Raw genomic sequence first — 23,349 nt, 5'->3', positions numbered from 1 at the left:
GTTAAGAGTGTCTGGTAATGAATAAAATATAAATGTGTGTGTGTTGTGTGTGACAGGGCTGAAGCTGCTAGCCACAGCGAGTCGGGACCGGCTGATCCACGTGCTGGATGCAGAGCGGGAGTACAGCCTGCTGCAGACGCTGGATGAACACTCCTCTTCCATCACTGCAGTACGATTCGCTGGTGAGACTTGCAGATGACCTTTGACCCTTTACCTCAAACTCTCAAGTCTCACACCTTTGACAGTTATATTAGTTATGGAAGTTAGACCTCTGGCATCCAAAGATGTCATGGAAGTTTCAATTGTGGCACTATCTTGCAGTTTAAAGTTAACATGGTTATTATTGCCATGGTAACATTGCTCCTTCTCTTTTAGCCAATGAAGGTAAGGTGAGGATGATCAGCTGTGGCGCTGACAAGAGCATCTACTTCCGCACAGCGCAGAAGGTAAAACACACACACACAATGGCGCTGCTCTAGAACAGCTGCTGCTGGAGGCGTAACTAGGTTAGGGGGACTAATGATTTTGTGGCACGGCTTGGCAATATTTCATCATGATCTTTCAACATATTTTGGCCATGGACCCACATTCTTAATCGTGGCTCAGCCAACCCCTCTTTAATTTGACTATCCTTGTTGCTTACAGCTAATTCATTAAACTCCAAGTGGCCTATTTAATAATGAAACTTTTCCTCTAAGGCTTTCTGTGTCACACTGGCTGTTGTATGCCCCAAGTCCCTGGGTCCCACTGCTTTTTCCAAAAACCTGCTCTCTTAATCTTCCCCTCCTGTTTTCAGAGCCCCGTGCTTATGAGGGTCACAGTGACATTTTTACAAGGCTGTTCTACAAACGAAGTCAAATTCCTGACCCAAGGAACTCAGAGGGCCCCCATGACTAGGCTACTATAACTCCCACCCGACTTGGCAGAAACTAACAGGCAGGGCAATTAGAACCAAAGAGCTCCAATTAGAACCATTTCCCAAGGCAAGCTACAGTTTAGAGATCGTTCATTGACATCACAAACAAACAAGTTTGGTTTGTTTATCCGCAGTAATGCTACGTCTCTTTTGGAATCCAGTCAGGATTGAAGGAAAAGCTTGATGATGTTGTCGTCTGTGGTACATAGTGTTCTTAGTTCTTTTTAGTTCTCTTTGGCAGGCGTTGTGTTGTGTTATTTGGAGGGAATACTAAAGCAGGCCCTCCCTACTGCATATTGTTCTTAGCAGCTGTTATGTGAATTATTTAACAAACTATTTCAGTTTCTCTGTGCGTCTCCCAAAAGGTTGTAAGTCTTTTGGGATTTAAGTAACGGCCAGAGTCCCGGTCTGCATAGTCAGAGATATTTATTCATTGAGAATTCTGCCATCACAATTTCAGAGTCCATCTTTTATACTCATACGTCATACAAAAAGAAATCCCTCCCCTCTGTAGGCGGGCTGTAGTTTTCCACTCTAAAACTGCTCTACTGACCTTCAGTTCACACACACATGCATACACACATACATACACACACACACACACATATCCTACTCCCTGCATTACTCAGTTATTGCCGTTCTCACAATATTCTGCACCATGTTTTCATAACAGTTTCTCCCCTCCCTAAATTGGGAGGCCTCTTTATCTTAGTTTCTCAGTTGTCTTTGTTGGCTGGCCTAACTCTTACTCACATTGCTAAATAGTGGCTCAATGCCATAGCCTTTACTGGTCCTACACTCACACATTTCTAACACATTATACACAGTTTCAGGGTGTAATAATTAGTCATTAATAATTAATCTATCAGCAGCGCTGGCAGCTTTGGGTGTCAAGAAGCAGATAATGATCTAATGGAATACATAGAGGAAGAACACACAAAGTGAGACTGATGATATCAGGTGACCAAAGCCATTTTAGTGAACAGAAGCAAATCAACTTCAGATTAAAATGGACTCAGAATTGGAGGAGTCTTTTGAGGTGATAGCCTAATCCTGAAGTAGTCAGACTCATTTCAGGTCAACTCGTGGAATGTAACCTAACCCGTGTATGAAGAAACAAATGGAGAAAATTCTAATTCGTCCACATTGAGATCAGAGTGCAATTCTAACCCTCGGGATGTGAATTTTACAATCTAATTAACAAGTAGATGGAAAGTATCCTCATTCTCTACCATTTAATCCATGGACCGCTTTAGAAGTCACGGGACACTGCTATAAAAGCCACAAAAACCCTACAAGGATAAATGTTCTGGTTTATTAGAATATGCCTGCGTCCCAAATGGAACCCTTTTCCCTATATTTACTACTATTGACCAGGGCCCATAGGGACGCATACTATGACTCATTGTAACAATATGTCTGCCAAAACACCTTAAATAGGACAGCTCTCATTTCTCACTGGAGCATTTACAGTAGTGTTGTTAATGGGACTAGCATGGCAGTGAGTGGTGACCTGTTTTAACCTCTGGTTGTTTTACCCTGTCGTTTACAGTCAGATGAAGGAACCGTGTTTACTCGCACCCACCACATCGTACGCAAGACAACGCTGTATGACATGGATATCGACCCCACCAGGAAGTACGCTGCTATTGGTTGTCAGGACCGCAGCATCAGGTGGGGGCCTGGTCTACCTGTCCTTGTTTGTCTCAATTATTGTTTTTGTGTATGTATATGTCGGTCAATGTGTGTGTGACGACAGTGTTAGTCTGTGTGTGTGTGCGTGTGTGCGTGCGTACAGTACGCGAGTGTGAGTATGTACCAGTGGAGGCTGCTGAGGGGAGTACAGCTCATAATAATGGCTGGAATGGAGTCAATGGAATGGTATCAAGCACACGTCTTTGATGTGTTTGATACCATTCCATTGGCTCCATTCCAGACGTTATTATGAGCCGTCCTCCCCTCAGCAGCCTCCACTGGTATGTGTGTGCGAGTACATGCGTGCGAGTACATGAGTGCGCAAGCACGTGTGTGTATTTGTGTTTGACCTCTCCGTAATCTGTCAGACTGTGCAGTCATCCCTCCCTAGCAGGTGGATTAGTCCTAACTCAGGTGTTGTAAACACAGGAAGGATGAGATCAGGGGCCCAGCCCCTGGCTGGTGAAGCCTGTCTGTAGCTACGGTCATGCTGCTGTCCATGTGCCTGTCCTGACCTGAGCCTCCATCTGCCTGCCTGCCTGCTCAAGTGTTTACATCTCTCACTCACATTTTCCACCCTTTATCAACGACAATAACAAACACGCTTTGAAAGCAAATATGGCTTAGCGTTGGCTTAAGCTGCTGATATTGCAAATGCAGACTTGGAAGAAATGAGCCTCTCTGTTTCACCACTTGTCTCCAGCAGGTCTTGTGCCAACTTGTTTGAATGGCCAGTCCCTTTTATAGCCTAAATACCCCATGAATCTGAGATTAAATTGTTATGGTTGAAAGTTCTACCATAACGGAGAAATTTCAAACAACCAAGTTATGTTAACAACCACCCTCAAGTTATAGCGTACTGCTTTATTAATCTAGGGTTCCCAAACTTTTTCACTCGGGGGGCCCCTTTTTCACTCGGGGGGCCCCTCTTCCACCACGTCTATTTCTCTGGGCACAAGCACTGTTCATGACACAAACTGTTCACATCCCTCTTGTTGATGGAGAGGATTTTGCAAGTTTAAAGCTTATTTCCTGCAATTCTACACATTTTGTCACTGGGTGCAAATAAAATGTTGCAGTTTTAATGCTAAGTTTCTTGCAATTCTATACATTTTGCCATGTCTAATGTGTATTCATGTGATATTTGAGTGACAAAAAAATTACAATTATCTATGGGCTAAAAAAACTAAATAAAAAAACATTAGCTGACATGGGCTAGTTGATCTGGACATTTCTGACAAGTTATAAATAGTTATCTAAGGTACGCAATGACTAACATGACAAGAGGAACTGATGATGCACTACCCAATTTCGATATTGCACCTTGTGCATTCTACTATTACGACTTTCAAGAGTACGTTTAAAGCCGGACTGAGTTCCTTAAGATTATTTTTTTATATACAGTGGGGGAAAAAAGTATTTAGCCAGCCACCAATTGTGCAAGTTCTCCCACTTAAAAAGATGAGAGAGGCCTGTAATTGTCATCATAGGTACACGTCAACTATGACAGACAAAATGAGGGAAAAAAATCCAGAAAATCACATTGTAGGATTTTTAATGAATTTATTTGCAAATGATGGTGGAAAATAAGTATTTGGTCAATAACAAAAGTTTCTCAATACTTTGTTATATACCCTTTGTTGGCAATGACACAGGTCAAACGTTTTCTGTAAGTCTTCACAAGGTTTTCACACACTGTTGCTGGTATTTTGGCCCATTCCTCCATGCAGATCTCCTCTAGAGCAGTGATGTTTTGGGGCTGTCGCTGGGCAACACAGACTTTCAACTCCCTCCAAAGATTTTCTATGGGGTTGAGATCTGGAGACTGGCTAGGCCACTCCAGGACCTTGAAATTCTTCTTCCTTCGTTGCCCGGGCGGTGTGTTTGGGATCATTGTCATGCTGAAAGACCCAGCCACGTTTCATCCAACCCCATGCTTCACAGTAGGTATGGTGTTCTTTGGATGCAACTCAGCATTCTTTGTCCTCCAAACACGACGAGTTCAGTTTTTACCAAAAAGTTATATTTTGGTTTCATCTGACCATATGACATTCTCCCAATCCTCTTCTGGATCATCCAAATGCACTCTAGCAAACTTCAGACGGGCCTGGACATGTACTGGCTTAAGCAGGGGGACACGTCTGGCACTGCAGGATTTGAGTCCCTGGCGGCGTAGTGTGTTACTGATGGTAGGCTTTGTTACTTTGGTCCCAGCTCTCTGCAGGTCATTCACTTGGTCCCCCTGTGTGGTTCTGGGATTTTTGCTTACCGTTCTTGTGATCATTTTGACCCCACGGGGTGAGATCTTGCGTGGAGCCCCAGATCGAGGGAGATTATCAGTGGTCTTGTATGTCTTCCATTTCCTAATAATTGCTCCCACAGTTGATTTCTTCAAACCAAGCTGCTTACCTATTGCAGATTCAGTCTTCCCAGCCTGGTGCAGGTCTACAATTTTGTTTCTGGTGTCCTTTGACAGCTCTTTGGTCTTGGCCATAGTGGAATTTGGAGTGTGACTGTTTGAGGTTGTGGACAGGTGTCTTTTATACTGATAACAAGTTCAAACAGGTGCCATTAATATAGGTAACGAGTTGAGGACAGAGGAGCCTCTTAAAGAAGAAGTTACAGGTCTGTGAGAGCAGAAATCTTGCTTGTTTGTAGGTGACCAAATACTTATTTTCCACCATAATTTGCAAATAAATTCATTAAAAATCCTACAATGTGATTTTCTTGATTTTTTTTCTCAATTTGTCTGTCATAGTTGATGTGTACCTATGATGAAAATTACAGGCCTCTCTCATCTTTTTAAGTGGGAGATCTTGCACAATTGGTGGCTGACTAAATACTTTTTCCCCCACTGTATATACAGTACCAGTCAAAAGTTTGGACACACCTACTCATTCAAGGTTTTTCTTTATTTGTACTATTTTCTACATCGTAGAATAATAGTGAAGACATCAAAACTATGAAATAACACATATGGAATCATGTAGTAACCAAAAAAGTGTTAAACAAATCAAAATATATTTGAGATTCTTTAAAGTAGCCACCCTTTGCCTTGATGACAGCATTGCACACTCTTGGCATTCTCTCAACCAGCTTCACCTGGAATGCTTTTCCAACAGTCTTGAAGGAGTTCCCACATATACTGAGCACTTGTTGGCTGCTTTTCCTTCACTCTGCGGTCCAACTCATCCCAAACCATCTCAATTGGGTTGAGGTCGGGTGATTGTGGAGGCCAGGTCATCTGATGCAGCACTCCATCACTCTCCTTCTTGGTCAAATAGCCTTTACACAGCCTGGAGGTGTGTTGGGTCATTGTCCTGTTGAAAAACAACAGCCCAAACAAGATGGGATGGCATATCGCTGCAGAATGCTGTGGTAGCCATGCTGGTTAAGTGTGCCTTGAATTCTAAATAAATCACAGACAGTGTCACCAGCAAAGCAACCCCCACACCATAACACCTCCTCCTCCATGCTTTACGGTGGGAACCACACACGCGGAGATCATCCGTTCACCCATTCCGCGTCTCACAAAGACACGGCAGTTGGAACCAAAAATCTCCAATATGGACAACAGACCAAAGGACAAATTTCCACCGGTCTAATGTCCATTGCTCATGTTTCTTGGCCCAAGCAGGTGTCTTCTTCTTATTGGTGTCCTTTAGTAGTGGTTTCTTTGCAGCAATTCAACCATGAAGGCCTGATTCACACAGTCCCCTCTGAACAGTTGATGTTGAGATGTGTCTGTGACTTGAACTCTGTGAAGCATTTATTTGGGCTGCAATTTCTGAGGCTGGTAACTCTAATGAACTTATCCCCTGCAGCAGAGGTAACTCTGGGTCTTCCATTCCTGTGGCTGTCCTCATGAGAGCCAGTTTCATCATAGTGCTTGATGGTTTTTGCAATTGCACTTGAAGAAACATTCAAAGTTCTTGACATTTTCCGTATTGACTGACCTTCATGTCTTAAAGTAATGATGGACTGTCGTTTCGCTTTGCTTATTTGTGCTGTTCTTGCCATAATATGGACTTGGTCTTTTACCAAATAGTGCTATCTGCTGTATACCCCCCTACCTTGTCACAACACAACTGATTGCCTCAAACGCATTAAGAAGGAAAGAAATTCCAGAAATTAACTTTTAAGAAGGGTATTTGAAGAATCTCAAATATAAAATATCTTTTGATTTGTTTAATACGTTTTTGGTTACAACATGATTCCATATGTGTTATTTCATAGTTTTGATGTCTTCACTGTTTTTATTTTTATTTATTTTATTTCACCTTTATTTAACCAGGTAAGCCAGTTGAGAACAAGTTCTCATTTACAACTGCGTCCTGGCCAAAGCAGTGCGATAAAAACAACAACACAGAGTTACATATGGGGTAAAACAAAACAAAGTCAAAAATACAACAGCAATAAGTATATATACAGTGTGTGCAAATGTAGCAAGTTATGGAGGTAAGGCAATAAATAGGCTATAGTGCAAAATAATTACAATTAGTATTAACACTGGAATGATAGATGTGCAAGAGATGATGTGCAAATAGAGATACTGGGGTACAAATGAGCAAAATAAATAACAATATAGGGATGAGGTAGTTGGGCGGGCTAATTTCAGATGGGCTGTGTACAGGTGCAGTGATCGGTAAGGTGCTCTGACAACTGATGCTTAAAGTTAGTGAGGGAGATAAGTGTCTCCAGCTTCAGAGATTTTTGCAATTTGTTCCAGTCAATGGCAGCAGAGAACTGGAAGGAATGGCGGCCAAAGGAGGTGTTGGCTTTGGGGATGACCAGTGAGATATACCTGCTGGAGCGCATACTACGGGTGGGTGTTGCTATGGTGACCAATGAGCTAAGATAAGGCGGGGATTTGCCTAGCAGTGATTTATAGATGGCCTGGAGCCAGTGGGTTTGGCGACGAATATGTAGTGAGGACCAGCCAACAAGAGCGTACAGGTCACAGTGGTGGGTAGTATATGGGGCTTTGGAGACAAAACGGATGGCACTGTGATAGACTACATCCAATTTGCTGAGTAGAGTGTTGGAGGCTATTTTGTAAATGACATCGCCGAAGTCAAGGATCGGTAGGATAGTCAGTTTTACGAGGGCATGTTTGGCAGCATGAGTGAAGGAGGCTTTGTTGCGAAATAGGAAACCGATTCTAGATTTAACTTTGGATTGGAGATTCTTAATGTGAGTCTGGAAGGAGAGTTTACAGTCTAACCAGACACCTAGGTATTTGTAGTTGTACACATACTCTAGGTCAGACCCGTCGAGAGTAGTGATTCTAGTCGGGTGGGCGGGTGCAAGCAGCGTTCGGTTGAAGAGCATGCATTTAGTTTTACTAGTGTTTAAGAGCAGTTGGAGGCTACTGAAGGAGTGTTGTATGGCATTGAAGCTCGTTTGGAGGTTTGTTAACACAGTGTCCAATGAAGGGCCAGATGTATACAAAATGGTGTCGTCTGCGTAGAGGTGGATCTGAGAGTCACCAGCAGCAAGAGCGACGTCATTGATATACACAGAGAAAAGAGTCGGTCCAAGAATTGAACCCTGTGGCACCCCCATAGAGACTGCCATAGGTCCAGACAACAGGCCCTCCAATTTGACACATTGAACTCTATCAGAGAAGTAGTTGGTGAACCAGGCGAGGCAGTCATTTGAGAAACCAAGGCTATTTAGTCTGCCAATAAGAATGCGGTGGTTGACAGAGTCGAAAGCCTTGGCCAGGTCAATGAAAACGGCTGCACAGTACTGTCTATTATCGATCGCGGTTATAATATCGTTTAGGACCTTGAGCGTGGCTGAAGTGCACCCATGACCAGCTCGGAAACCGGATTGCATAGCGGAGAAGGTACGGTGGGATTCGAAATGGTCGGTGATCTGTTTGCTAACTTGGCTTTCAAAAACGTTTGAAAGGCAGGGCAGGATGGATATGGGTCTGTAACAGTTTGGATCTAGAGTGTCACCCCCTTTGAAGAGGGGGATGACCGCGGCAGCTTTCTGTTAACCCTTGAATGAGTACCTGTGTCCAAACTTTTGACTGGCAGCCCCCTCCCCCATATAAGATGAATGTGGCAGCGTAGTACGACTGTCCAAATAGGCCTTTCCCTCCGCTCGAGATAATTAAAGTCAACTGTAAACACACCTCATGCTCCTCTTCTGTTTCAGCACAGTGATTAAACATTACTATGGAAACTAAGCTGTTTAAACTGCATTTGAATGATAAATGTCCTCCAGGCCTTTTTGTGTATTTATTTCTGGTAGAGTTAGAGGGCTTAGCTTTTGTTTAACAGGCTCTGATTTGTTCCTTATGCAACTAAGCGGCGGTGCTTAAGAGTGTGAATCAATGGTTGACTGGCTGCCCTCACACACTGCCAGCTCCCCACAAGGTTGGCTGGGCCCTGGCTGGGCCTTGTGGGTGGTTGCCTGCCAGCTAGCTGGTGGATGCTGGTCTCTCCTTCTGGCACTCAGTGGAAATGCACCAGTTAGGCTTATAGCGTGACCCCATGTGGTCAGATGGGGATAGACATGCATACCAGCTGAGCAGAGGGGTAGGCTACAAAGTAGGATCAATGAGTTAGCCAGCTAACTTTGATAAACAACCAGGAATAACTATTGATTTTCTGGTTCATTAAGAAAGCTAAACTTTGATATGTGTTTTTGGTTGTTGAGTCAATTAGACCATGCCCATTTCAAACTTATCTTTCTAAAAAATAGAAAGTCATTTCAGAATATTTAGGCAAGTTAGCTGGCTAACTCATTGATTCTGCTTTGTAGTATACCCCACAGCTGTGCTGTTCGCACACTATGTGGCACAGAGTTGGTTGACTCATGAACAGAACACAGTCAAGTGTTTCCTTGAACTTTCAAGGTCAGATGACACAGTCCCTTTATCTGAACGTTTATCGGTCTAAAACTTAACTGCTGAGGCAGGACGTAAATAGACAGACGTGTCTGACTTTGGTTCATTGACTTATCGGCTTCCATCGTCCTCGTGTAGAGACGTGCTGACATTAGATAAAACGGTCACCTGATAAAGCCACGGGCGCTTAGAAAGCAGAACTGTTTTTGTGATTTACTCCTGGAGTATTGTGCTGCTGGTGTGTTTTCATGTTATGATCTAAACAAGACCTCTGTGTGTGGAGGCCGGTTCTTAGTTTAACACTTCTTTCCCCTCCAACAGAATCTTCAACATCAGTAATGGCAAACAGAAGAAACTGTACAAGGGTTCCCAAGGAGAGGATGGGACTGTCATCAAGGTGGGTTAGGCTTGCATGTTTTCATGTAATGTAGTGTTGCTGTGAAGACTCATTTGACAACACCGTAGCTGGTTTATAATAATGGGCCCACAATGGTTGTCTTCTTCGCTCCTCAGGTTCAGACAGACCCCTCAGGGCTGTATGTGGCCACCAGCTGCTCAGACAAGAACATCAGCATCTTTGACTTCTACTCTGGGGAGTGTGTGGCCACCATGTTTGGACACTCTGGTAAAAAAAATACCCCATTTAGTTAGAAGAAAAGAAATACAGCAAAATGTCTGACTGACAATCTGCAGCCAGCAGTGTATTCAGAAACAGAAGGAGAAACCAGCAGGAACTCCTCTTCTTCATCATTAGGTCCATCTTTGCATTTAATGACCTCTCATACTGTGAATTCCACAGATCAATTCTTTGTAAAAAAAAATATATATATATATGTCCATAATTGAGAGGCCAGATATTTTCCTCTTTTTCTTTTTCACAGAGGTTGTGACTGGAATGAAGTTTACCAATGACTGCAAGCACATGATAACTGTGTCCGGTGACAGCTGTATCTTTGTGTGGCGTCTGGCCCCGGAGCTGACCATCAGCATGAGACAGCGTCTCTCGGACCTCAAACAGAACGGCAAGCCAGTTCAGAGGACCCCACCTCACAAACCTTGCAATCTCAGGTAGCTACAGTATTTAAACACACTAAAGTACCTTGACTCTTATGACTTATTCCTGTTGTTGGTTGTTCTCTTGTTTCTGTTAGCTCCTCGTGGAGCAAAGGGCCTCCTTGGAGTATGTAGTTAATATGTTTGTGCTAGCTAATACCCTTAGAAAGCAAACATAACGTTTACGTAAGTTAGTGGAGACACATATATTCTGAATGCCAATTGAATAATATTTTTGATTGATGGAGTGAAAGACAAGTGTTAACCCTGTATTGTTTACATTTTAGTCATTTAGCATACTTACAGGAGGAACTAGGGTTAAGTGCCTTGCTCGTGGGCACATCAATAGATTTTCACCTAGTCAGCTCTGGGATTCGAACCAGCAACCTTACGGTTACTGGCCCAACGCTCTTAACCGCTAGGCTACCTGCCGCCCCCCTGTTTGTCTACAGGCTTGTTGCTATGACCGTTGTTAGTTATTATGAGAGTTGTACAATGGCAACTGGAAATGCACTCTGCTTCCCAAATGGCACCCTATTCCCCTTTATAGTGCACTACTTTTGACTAGGACCCATAGGGAATAGGGAATACGGATATATAGGGAATACAGTGCCATTTAGGACGCATACATGTTCCGTTTGACGATTGTCACCTAAAAGTGTGAGTGTTCTATTCTCTGTCTGTCCTGTGCAGCACCAGGAGAGAGGTACACAGCACCCCTCCCATTGTCACCATGTCCTCCGACAGTGACAAAGACTTGGAGGAGGAGGAGGGGATAGAAGAGGAGGATGAGGAAGATAGGATCTCTCCTTACATGGTGTCAGGCTGCAGTGCAGGGGAAGAGACAGGTTGGTATCTCACTAACATATGCACACAAACAAACAATATACAGTGGGGAGAACAAGTATTTGATACACTGCCGATTTTGCAGGTTTTCCTACTTACAAAGCATGTAGAGGTCTGTAATTTTTATCATAGGTACACTTCAACTGTGAGAGACGGAATCTAAAACAAAAATCCAGAAAATCACATTGTATGATTTTTAAGTAATTAATTTGCATTTTATTGCATGACATAAGTATTTGATCACCTACAAACCAGTAAGAATTCCGGCTCTCACAGACCTGTTAGTTTTATTTTAAGAAGCCCTCCTGTTCTCCACTCGTTACCTGTATAAAAGACACCTGTCCACACACTCAATCAAACAGACTCCAACCTCTCCACAATGGCCAAGACCAGAGAGCTGTGTAAGGACATCAGGGATAAAATTGTAGACCTGCACAAGGCTGGGATGGGCTACAGGACAATAGGCAAGCAGCTTGGTGAGAAGGCAACAACTGTTGGCACAATTATTAGAAAATGGAAGAAGTTCAAGATGACAGTCAATCACCTGGTGCGATTATTCGCAAATGGAAGAAACACAAAATAACTGTTCATCTCCCTCGGCCTGGGGCTCCATGCAAGATCTCACCTCGTGGAGTTGCAATGATCATGAGAACGGTGAGGAATCAGCCCAGAACTACACGGGAGGATCTTGTCAATGATCTCAAGGCAGCTGGGACCATAGTCACCAAGAAAACAATTGGTAACACACTACGCCGTGAAGGACTGAAATCCTGCAGCGCCCGCAAGGTCCCCCTGCTCAAGAAAGCACATATACAGGCCCGTCTGAAGTTTGCCAATGAACATCTGAATGATTCAGAGGAGAACTGGGTGAAAGTGTTGTGGTCAGATGAGACCAAAATCGAGCTCTTTGGCATCAACTCAACTCGCCGTGTTTGGAGGAGGAGGAATGCTGCCTATGACCCCAAGAACACCATCCCCACCGTCAAACATGGAGGTGGAAACATTATGCTTCGGGGGTGTTTTTCTGCTAAGGGAACAGGACAACTTCACCACATCAAAGGGACGATGGACGGGGCTATGTACCGTCACATCTTGGGTGAGAACCTCCTTCCCTCAGCCAGGGCATTGAAAATGGGTTGTGGATGGGTATTCCAGCATGACAATGACCCAAAACACACGGCCAAGGCAACAAAGGAGTGGCTCAAGAAGAAGCACATTAAGGTACTGGAGTGGCCTAGCCAGTCTCCAGACCTTAATCCCATAGAAAATCTGTGGAGGGAGCTGAAGGTTCGAGTTGCCAAACATCAGCCTCGAAACCTTAATGACTTGGAGAAGATCTGCAAAGAGGTGTGGGACAAAATCCCTCCTGAGATGTGTGCAAACCTGGTGGCCAACTACAACAAACGTCTGACCTCTGTGATTGCCAACACTGGTTTTGCCACCAAGTACTAAGTCATGTTTTGCAGAGGGGTCAAATACTTATTTCCCTCATTAAAATGCAAATCAATTTCTAACATTATTGACATGCGTTTTTCTGGATTTTTTAGTTGTTATTCTGTCTCTCACTGTTCAAATAAACCTGCCATAAAAATTATAGACTGATCATGTCTTTGTCAGTGGGCAAACATACAAAATCAGCAGGGGATCAAATACTTTTTTCCCTCACTGTACATGCTTTGTAAGTAGGAAAACCTGCAAAATCGGCAGTGTATCAAATACTTGTTCTCCCCACTGTAGCTGCAGTATTAAGAATGTGGTTCTTCACAATGTTGACAGGACACATCGTGACATCAATTGGTTTTGTGTTTGTTTTTCAGACACCTCAGATGAAAAGCACAACTCTCACGACGGAGAACTGAAAAGGGTTAGTAGCAGCAGTCTTTCTGAAGCAGCTTTTCCTCAGTCCTCTCTGCCCCCAGCCTTGTCTCTCTCCCTCCCCCATGTATTTTCGCTGTTGTTTTTGTCACTTGTAAAGTAGACATTTAATTCAGACACTGTCTGTGAATATTCCCATTATAAACTGTGCGCTCAACTCGTGTGTGTGTGTGTGTCCTGTAGGAGAACTCTTTTGGCAGGCGGTCCTCCCAGGGCAGTCACCACTCTGAGGACAGGGATCCCCGTCCGCGGCGCCGCTGGTCCAGACGCATGGACAGCATGGATCTGATGGTCAAGTCCATGTTGGACCTCAGACAGCTGGACTCCTTCGCCATGCCCCCCTCCTCCCCCACTAAGACCCAGACCCAGCCTGTTGCTGACTCCTTCAGAGACCCATTCAGAGAGGACGAGCTGGGCAGCACCATCAGCCTGCAACCCCTCACTGCATGGGTGAGTTAATAAAACAGAGAACGGCCACCTGACCTTACTTTGGCCCTGCTTGATACAGTGCATAGACAATGTATTACTCCATCTATATTACATATGGATTTGCTACTTCTAAATGTTTAACCATGGGTCACAAAATAGGTTGGGTGAAACCATGGTACTCTCATCCATATTTTGTGTATAGAGGATTGTGAGGTCCAATTCAGTTATTTCAGGTGATGTTTTATGAGTCATAGTATTTTCTCATGTTTGTGTTCCTTGCAGGGGGAGTCTGAGCAGAGGTCCCAGCAGCGGCCCCAATACATCATGCTCTCTCCACAGACACCTGACACAGAGACAGGCCCAGTGCTGTACCCCAACGGCTGTGAGGACAGGGTCAGCTTAGCTGGCAGGTAAATCAATCAAATCAATCAATCAATTAGCCGTCAGGTAAACATACAGCTTCTACCTTTTTTATCCTGGAGCTCTACAATCTCTACATTATGCCATTGATGTCTCTCACTGTCTTATCATAGTACACATACAATATAGTTGGGGCCTGTAGTTTTCCCTGACATGGAAAAACTCCTGGATCTATACTATATGCAGTGCCTTCAGAAAGTATTCATACCTATTGACTTATTCCACATTTTGTTGTGTTACAGCCTGAATTCAAAATTGGTTAAATTGATTACTTGTCTCACCCATCTATCTACACACAATACCCCATAATGACAAAGTGAAAACATGTTTTTAGCCATTTTTGCTAATTTATTGAAAACTAAATAGAGACACACCCCTCAGTCAATACTTTGTAGAAGCACCTTTGACAGTGATTACAGCTGTGAGTCTTTCTGGGTAAGTCTCTAAGAGCTTTCCACACCTGGATTCTGCAACATTTGCCCATTTATTATTTTCAAAATTCTTCAAGCTCTGTCAAACTGGTTGTTGATCATTGCTAGACAACCATTTTCAGGTCTTGTCATAGATTTTCAAGTAGATTTAAGTCAAAACTGTAACTCGGCCACTCAGGAACATTCATTGTCTTCTTGGTAAGCAACTCCAGTGTAGATTTGGCCTTGTGTTTTAGTTTATTGTCCTACTGAAAGGTGAATTCATCTCCCAGTGTCTGGTGTAAAGCAGACTGAACCAGGTTTCCCTCTAGGATTGTGCCTGTGCTTAGCTCCATTACGTTTCTTTTTTATCCTAAAAAACTCCCCAGTCCTTAACGATTACAAGCACACCCATAACATGATGCAGCCACCACTATGCTTGAAATATGGAGAGTGGTACTCAGCAATGTGTTGTATTGGATTTGCCCCAAACATAACACTTTGTATTGAGGACAAAAATGTATTGCTTTGCCACATTATTTGCAGTATTACTTTAGTGCCTTGTTGCAAACAGGATGTATGTTTTGGAATATTTGTATTCTGTACAGGCTTCCTGCTTTTCACTCTGTCAATTAGGTTAGTATTGTGGAGTAACTAATAAGCGTAAAGGCTGTGTCCTAAATGGTACCCTATTTCCTATGGGCCCAGGTCATAAGTAGTGCACTTTATAGGGAATATTGTGCCATTTGGGATGCATCCTAACACTTTAATAAACTTACACTCTACTATGTGTGTTTCCCTCTCTGTAGTGAGTACCTGGTGAAGGAGCTGCTGCCTGGCCCTGGGGCCAGCAGGAGTGTGAAGGGGTACCAGAACCACAACCAGTGGAGCCAGGGCCACCATGACAAACACAGCCCAGACAGTGCCTGCTCTGTGGGCTACTACAGCAGCAGACTGTCCAGCCCAGACAGTCCAGACAGTCAGCAGCAGCCTCCTGGAGAGGGTGAGCCCCACACAAGCACATACAAATACACACACACAGGGCTCACACACAGGGCTCACACACAGGGCTCACACACAGGGCTCACACACAGGGCTCACACACAGGGCTCACACACAGGGCTCACACACAGGGCTCACACACAGTTTCTCTGTGGACATTTTTATGCAATGTACCTCCGCTAGTTAGTCAAATTGTCTGTGTGTCAGACTCTGAGCCCACGGAGCCTCTCAGTGTGGATGGGAACTCCTCTGAATTGGACATGGAGGAACTGGAGGTGGAAGAGGAGGGGGGCGTAGGGAGAGGAGAGGCCAAGGGGACGACGGTAGTACCCCAGACCCCGGACCAGGAGGCCTTCCTCAAACAGCACTTTGGCAACCTGGCTGAGCTTAACAACCCAGGTAAGAACGGAGTCTGTGTCCCAGTTACCTCTCCTTGACTGGTAAAATACATTTAGGTGGAAACTTCCACTATCCCATGCCTCCACCAATCCAATGCTTTTAGATTTGTAGTGAAGTAAATAGAAGTAGTGAACGAGTGCACACTTCAGGAGAAAATAAATATTATTGGGATGCACCCAGAGACTTTATTGTCCACACAGGAAAATTCATTGTGTAGCCAGGAGTACATGAGACACAATAGTTTACACATAACAAAGACACACACACGTTAATAGTAAAACTATTTTTCAGATATATTAATTGTATTAATCCTCTCTGATTGTCAGTGAGTCCGACCAGAGTTGCCACCCCTGACAGTGTCAGCATCTCCTCCAAGTTCTTGTCCCAATACTCTGCTGGAAGGTATGTCGCACATACCAGTTAGTTGATCAAAGAAAATCAGTTAACCCATACTCATTTATCTCAAAGGTGAGATATCATTTTAAATCTACTGAATATTGAGATAAACAGTCCTAACTGAATGACTCACTGTTTTTCCTTTCTAGCAGGACCTCCTTTCCATTCCTATCTAATAGCGTTGGTGAGGGGAAGGTAGCCAGCGGTGTGATGAGGCCCCTGGTCTCTCAGGTGAGGCCTCTCATGGAGCACAACCAGGGCCGAGACCAGACCCAGAACCAAGGTCAGAGCCAGGCTCAGGGCCACAACCACGGCCACAGCCAGAGGAAGGGCTCAGAAGACTCTCAAAAGGGCCCCACCGGGAGACTAGAAGCAGTGGACACTACGGATACGTTTTTTAATCTGCGGGCCTCTCCTCTGAGGAAGAAGCTGGCCAACCCTGCAGTGGACTCCCGTAGGATGGTCAGCCCCGTGGCCAAGGCTACAGCCTCACACCTCATCTCTACAGGCATGAGGAAGTCCCAGTCAGTCCAGAACCTGCACACTGAGGGTGAGACACTAAGTAAGGGATTGTGATAATGTATTAATGGACAATGTTATGATAATGTATTGATTTAAAAAGGTCCTCATCTTATATTCTATGTATGGTGTAAAACTATAGACTGTAAAATCAGACTGTAAAACCAGTAGGTAGTGATAGTGCTGACGTCATCCACATATTCCTATGGGAAACTCCCGATGGTGCATGAAGACGGAAGTATTTGAATTTGAGGCGCGCCATATTACTTAATGTGACTCAATGGCACCAAAAAATAGTTAAGGATCATGGTGAAAATGGCCGTAATTAGCAAAGGATCATGGTCGATGTAGTCGTTTTCATCCTGCCTGAGAGTCAACCTTAATGTCTATTGCATGAGAGCGCGCTCCTCCTCGTAGCCTGCCGGCCCGTGATTGGGTCTGTGTCAGCACGTGGTCCTGTGTGACGACAAATGTAATAGTCAGAATGGATCACTATTTAATTAAATATCTCGATTTGTAGCAAAACGGCCGTCTAGGTTGCTATGTAGTAGCCGACCAGCAAAGCTTATGACTTCACGCTCCAGACCGGACACTGGGGGCCTGTGTAAAGCATTGGTCAGCAACAGGAGGCCCGCGGACTAAAAAACACTGAAATCACCAGGAATTCAGCTGCAAATTAGTTTAATTTAGGAAATCTGTTCCCAAATATTCCCACGACTAAAACGATTTCTGATAAGAGACACAGATGTTGTCGCCCTGGCCTGCATAGCCTAATCATTTACCTTCCTTCTCTGTCTGTCTCTTGTTACCAGTAGACATGCCTCTGACCCTGTCTCGGCCCTCCAAGGAGGTGGCCCCCCAGTCCCATCACCCCCAGGCCAGCGAGCGTCCAGTGACCCTCCCCACCACCCCCCGCCGCACCCTGCCCAGCGTGCCCCCCTTCTGCAGCCCCACCTCCCCCCAGCCTCGGGACAGCACCAGCCACAGCACAGCCAATACGCCCAGGAGCCTCAAGTCCCGCTGCTCCTACATGAGCCCCACCACCAGCTCCATGGCCAAGATGTCCCGCTCCGTGTCCATGGGAGACAACCTAAACGTGGCAGAGGAGGAGGCTGGGTCTGGAGGTAGTTCCGACACCTCCAACTCCAACCCTCCAATGACCAAGAGTCAGAGCTGCTCCTCCCAGAGTCAGAGTACTACCCCAGTGGCCATGGTCTCCTCAGCCTCCTCCTCCCTCTCAGGGTTGGGTTTAGCCATGCCCCAGGCTGCTGTTATCCCCACCCTCATCGCTAGCTCTAACCCCAGCTCCAACGCTAACCCAACCACCAAGAGCCTGCAGGCCAAGCTGACGTGCAGCACTCGGCCCCAGCTCAACCTGGACATCTCCAAGTCCCTCCCAGACAAGCCCTCCCTGGCAGTCTTCACTCCCAATGGTACCTCTAAGACCGCCACATCCTCCAAGACTGTCAAAGAGGACAACAACTTCTCCCCCAGATCCCCAGTTAGCTTGTTACCCCACCAGGACCAGAATCAACCACCACAGCTCTCCAGCAACGTCCAGCTAGTCATTGCACTGTCCCCCTCCCCTGCGGAGACTAGCCCAGCGCAGAGCCCTGAGGCGGAGCAGCGTGGTCTCACCGCAGAGCTGCGTCCTGAGGCCCCTGTTGTAGACAACAGACTGGAACAGCCAAAGACAGAGGAAAGCCAGGGCCTGACCCAGGAGGAGAGGCCCGTGACGGAGCTGTCTCTACAGGGCAATCCGGTCTACCTGCTGTCACATCGAGGGCCCGGCCAGGACCGCACAGGTTTGCTCCAGTGTTCTCCCTCCTTCATTCTGTCATCTCTGCGTCTGAGTCTGGCCCTGGCCAGCACCAAGCTCTTCTTTACTACTGGTGCACTGTGGCCTGCTGTCTCCACCCCCATGTACTCTTCACCTTCACCCTGTCCGTGTCCTCCGTCACTTAACCGTTTTCTCTTGAAGGGTGAGGCATTCTCTCTCTCTCTCTCGCTCTACCACTCTTTTAATCTCACGGTCTCTCCCTGTCTCATCTCTCGCTCTCTCACTTCCCCCTTTTCATTAACATTGGTCCTTCCTGTGGTCCTCCTGTGTTTCCACCCCTTCTTGTGTAATAGATCAAACATACCAGAGCCTATGATTACGGTACAGATTGTTGACAACATGTTCCCTATGTTGGCATATTGCCCAATGAAATAACCTATTGTCTTGTACTTTCTTACATTTACATTTTAGTAATTTAGCAGATGCTCTTATCCAGAGCGACTTACAGTTAGTGAGTGCATACATTATTTAATTTTTCATACTGGCCCCCCGTGGGAATCGAACCCACAACCCTGGCGTTGCAAACGCCATGCTCTACCAACTGAGCTACATCCCTGCCGGCCATTCCCTCCCCTACCCTGGACGACGCTGGGCCAATTGTGCGCCGCCCCATGGGTCTCCCGGTCGCGGCCGGCTACGACAGAGCCTGGATACGAACCAGGATCTCTAGTGGCACAGCTAGCACTGCGATGCAGTGCCTTAGACCACTACGCCACTCGGGCGCAGTGCTATGATGGTTTAAGCAGCGTGAACCTTACCATGTACTATAACTCTCTCCTCTTAAATAGACTGTTCTCTCAGTATGGAATCGTGCAGGGTGTTGGCCAGCGAGCTACAGAATACTTTTAGGAAGGCCTCCCGGTTCTACAGGATGGTGAGTCACTCACTCCCCCGACAACTATACACTGAAAGTACTGCTTTACATTGGCTACTATTTTATAGACCACTATCTCTGTCTGGGTGATGCAGAGATGAAATGTGCTGTTGATATGCAACAATCAATGTACAACAATATGTTAGAACATTTCCATACCACATTTTTGTGGTAATGTCTGTGTCTTGCAGGTGAACAGTGTGCCTGTAGACTCCAGGCAGGAGCACCATGAGATGGCCCAGGTCCTGTCTGAGGCCTTTGAGGCTGTGAGGGCCGAGCTGAGCTCCCTGCCCCAGAGCTCACCACCATCCCCCTCTGGAGAACCTGCAGCAGGAGGCTCCCTGTGTACAGTGGGCTGCCGGCCTGTAGGACCAGGGACAGGGGGATCAGGCTCAGGCTCAGGGGAGGAGAGGACTCTGGCTCTGCTGGAGCAGTATTCTGAGCTCCTCCTCAAAGCTGTGGAGAAGAGGCTGGACAACAATCAGCTCTCCTAGACAATCCTCAAGGGAGAGGCATCTTCTTTTACCCCCTCCCTTTAAGACTGAACCAACCAACCCCCTTGCAAATGTAGGATCTTAAGCCATTGTGCAAGGATATCTGCGGACCTGATTTATCAGTGGACCTACTACAGTACTTGTTTTTTAAATCGACTTGTTGTTTTGAAGATGAACAGATTAAAATATTCCTGAGGGACACCTGTACATAAGTTCTTTTTTAAAGGACTTCTATCTCTCTCTGACTCTGCTGGACTCTGGTTGGGTGGTGGGATTGTGAGGGTTGCAGTCAGCACAAAGGCCCACTGTAGTAGGCCAACGTGTAACACTAACATGCCAACAGCACAGATACTGATACTGCAGGGAGACCCCTCAGGATGATCGATGCCTCAGCATTCATTCCCAGTGTGGCTAAGCTGCACTATAGACTGTCATTCACCAACCTACCTCCCTCTTAATATGTATCACCTACAGTACCTACCAGACACCTGCACTCTCACAACCACTTGTTTTATTTACCCCTGTTGCCAAATATTGTGCCCTGCTACTGTTTTAAGGAAGTTGTTGTTGTTATGGAAACGCCTGAGGCTATTACGTAAGTAATTAGCGGGTATGCCCTTTGTTACATAGATCTCTCATAGATTAAGGAAATATTAATAGTTGCTACATTTCATGCTGGCTATCATTTTGGGTAGAAGAAGCAGAACATTTGACAATCGAAGGGTGTTGTTGTTCAATGCCATTCCTGACCCCAGTGTTCTAAAACAATACAATTGTGATCCCTACAATTTGAACTTTCTGTGTTGGTGTCCCTGTCCCGAGCAGGGCTCTTACCCACCAACACGATGCACCAGGCCATAGCCACCTCAAAACTACAAGTGGAACACAAGAACCTTCCAAGTCTTAGAAGACAGATTGTCAGACATAATCATGTTTTAGTGGGTGATTCGATTTGATACATTGTGTTTTGAGAGGCCCTGTCTGTGTGTGATGTGTGGTTGTATTTATTATATTGTAAACGGACCATGTTACAAATGGGGTTGTCAGCCTCTTGTGAGTTGTACATTTTGTTTTGATACTGCTGACTGGTGTCAGTATGTTTTGTGCCAGAGCTAGGTCATCAGTGGGGGACCAACAGAAGACTTGAAGATATACAGTATCAACTGAGTCTCCTCGTTCTTGAACTCTGCTGGATGATTTTATAAAACGTGTGAATTGTGTTCCCTGTAATAATACAAATGTCTCAAAGAAATGGGTGCCTTAATTCAAAACCAGCTTTTTTCATGGTTCTAAATTTGTTACGCAATACCAAAATAATATTTAATTGTAATCAAAAGGTGGCTACTGAAATGTATCTACTGCTGTGGGAATCAAATGACATTGAGGAGAAGCGTTCTCTGGTGACACTGAAAAGAGACATCTTAGGGTTGGGTTACCTGAGGATAATAACACATTTAATTCACAGATCTTGCATCAGATACAAACCGGGCAGGAAAGTAATGATTTCCGCACCAATTCCTCAACATTAATTGGCTTCAGGTTTTCATCCTAGTCTCTGGCACTTATCCACCACAGTAACAATATAAAGCACTTCCTTAGCTATCAAAACGGTCATAGGTCAAATTAATGTATTTGTAATAGCTTAGGATACTAAACTAAACCTTCAGGGTCTCTGTGTGTATATAATGGTGTAACTTATCTGTGTCAAAGGCTCAGACTAATTATTGTGTTCTGCTGCTGCTATGGCAATTGTGGCTGCAGACAAGCACAACACTGCCCTCTGTTGTTGGACCTACAGCACTGCCCAGCTGCTGTGACAAACAGCCCAATCACTCACCTCCCACCACTCATCTCTGGTCAGGAGAATGATATTCTGTGCTGTGTTTTACATGTTATAATACACTAGTGCTCTCAAACAATATTTTAATCACCTGTGTATACAATACTGGGTATTTTCTCAGTTATTGATAGACTTATTGTTAGGAAACTTTCACATATTGGTAGAAACAGTCTGATCTGGTACCCAATGTTCTTCCATCCTCTCAAAGTGCCATGCCTGGAACTTTATCATTTCTCTACTTTTGATTAAAACATTGTATGTACAAATGACTAGATGGATGTGCATGGACAGACCGCAAAGTTTTTAAATTGCAGTCGAGCACTGAAAGGACATGGGTAATGGTATAGAATAAGAATGAATTATTCTGCTGTTTATTAGTTATTCAGTATTTCCCCATCTGACTGACAATATTCAGAACGGTAACGTTATCTAGCAGACTGGAGGTTTCATTAAGACATAGGATTGTATTTCAATGGACAGTAGTACAGATACCTTTCTGCTGCTAGTATGCATGAGTATATATGCATGAAGGGTAGTGAGGTATGGAGATTGACTGACTGGCTCGTTCCTTAGCAGGATTGCATGGTTGAACGTACCCTAGGCTTTTTAAACTGAGTCGATCCCGCTCTTTTTCACTGACTGGTACCCCTGTAGCTGACCCTAGTTCTAATCTCACCTTTTATATGTTATGATGATTACTTGTCTTAAACTGCAGATGATGGACCAGCATTTTCCTCTTTTAGGAATGATCACCTTTCAGGCATTTTGTGAGCTGTTTTCTGTTTAAACTGCAGATGATGGACCAGCATTTTCCTCTTTTAGGAATGATCACCTTTCAGGCATTTTGTGAGCTGTTTTCTGTTTTGCACCAACCTGAGTTCAGTGTTTTTACTGTATTCCCTCTCTGACAGAGAATAAAAACAAATGTATTACACTCAACTTTGTTTTTCAGACTGAGCAGACTTATTTACATTGGGTGCCATTTGGGAGGTTAACATTAGAAGGGAATAGGGTGCCATTTGGGAGGTTAACATTAGAAGGGAATAGGGTGCCATTTGGGAGGTTAACATTAGAAGGGAATAGGGTGCCATTTGGGATGTTAACATTAGAAGGGAATAGGGTGCCATTTGGGAGGTTAACATTAGAAGGGAATAGGGTGCCATTTGGGAGGTTAACATTAGAAGGGAATAGGGTGCCATTTGGGATGTTAACATTAGTTGTAGTGACAGTACAGTACTAGTTGTAGTAACAGACAGTACTAGTTGTAGTAACAGACAGTACTAGTTGTAGTAACAGACAGTACTAGTTGTAGTAACAGACAGTACTAGTTGTAGTAACAGACAGTACTAGTTGTAGTGCCATTTGAGACGCAACCATACAGACATTTGCTGGTATATTATCAGATTAATTGAATGTGATGTCAAAGTGGCCCCACAGCTCCAGACAGGGACTCCACCAGCTGGAAGTAGCTGTATTTGA

The 23,349-nt window shown here is 44.8% G+C and overlaps 1 protein-coding gene across 1 annotated transcript in view; it reads left to right on the top strand.

Moving 5' to 3' along the window:
* LOC311103071 (mitogen-activated protein kinase-binding protein 1-like) overlaps nt 1-22,809 on the top strand; it is a 62,107-nt gene extending 39,298 nt beyond the window's left edge. The window contains exons 13-29 of the mRNA XM_084144598.1: nt 57-182; nt 376-446; nt 2,469-2,590; nt 9,795-9,870; nt 9,987-10,098; nt 10,355-10,541; nt 11,220-11,374; nt 13,190-13,236; nt 13,431-13,697; nt 13,959-14,086; nt 15,316-15,509; nt 15,716-15,907; nt 16,234-16,309; nt 16,453-16,853; nt 17,635-18,627; nt 19,451-19,536; nt 19,728-22,809. Of these exons, the coding sequence (XP_084000724.1) occupies nt 57-182; nt 376-446; nt 2,469-2,590; nt 9,795-9,870; nt 9,987-10,098; nt 10,355-10,541; nt 11,220-11,374; nt 13,190-13,236; nt 13,431-13,697; nt 13,959-14,086; nt 15,316-15,509; nt 15,716-15,907; nt 16,234-16,309; nt 16,453-16,853; nt 17,635-18,627; nt 19,451-19,536; nt 19,728-20,030 (3,536 nt within the window). The 3' untranslated portion in view covers nt 20,031-22,809. The remainder of the gene's footprint in view (nt 1-56; nt 183-375; nt 447-2,468; nt 2,591-9,794; nt 9,871-9,986; nt 10,099-10,354; nt 10,542-11,219; nt 11,375-13,189; nt 13,237-13,430; nt 13,698-13,958; nt 14,087-15,315; nt 15,510-15,715; nt 15,908-16,233; nt 16,310-16,452; nt 16,854-17,634; nt 18,628-19,450; nt 19,537-19,727) is intronic.
* Nucleotides 22,810-23,349: the final 540 nt, after the last annotated feature.

Source organism: Coregonus lavaretus (genome assembly GCF_964263955.1).
Source record: "Coregonus lavaretus genome assembly, chromosome: 27".
Lineage (NCBI taxonomy): Eukaryota > Metazoa > Chordata > Actinopteri > Salmoniformes > Salmonidae > Coregonus > Coregonus lavaretus.
The sequence above is the reverse complement of the archived record's forward strand: the minus strand, read 5'-3'. Positions and strand labels throughout refer to the sequence as shown.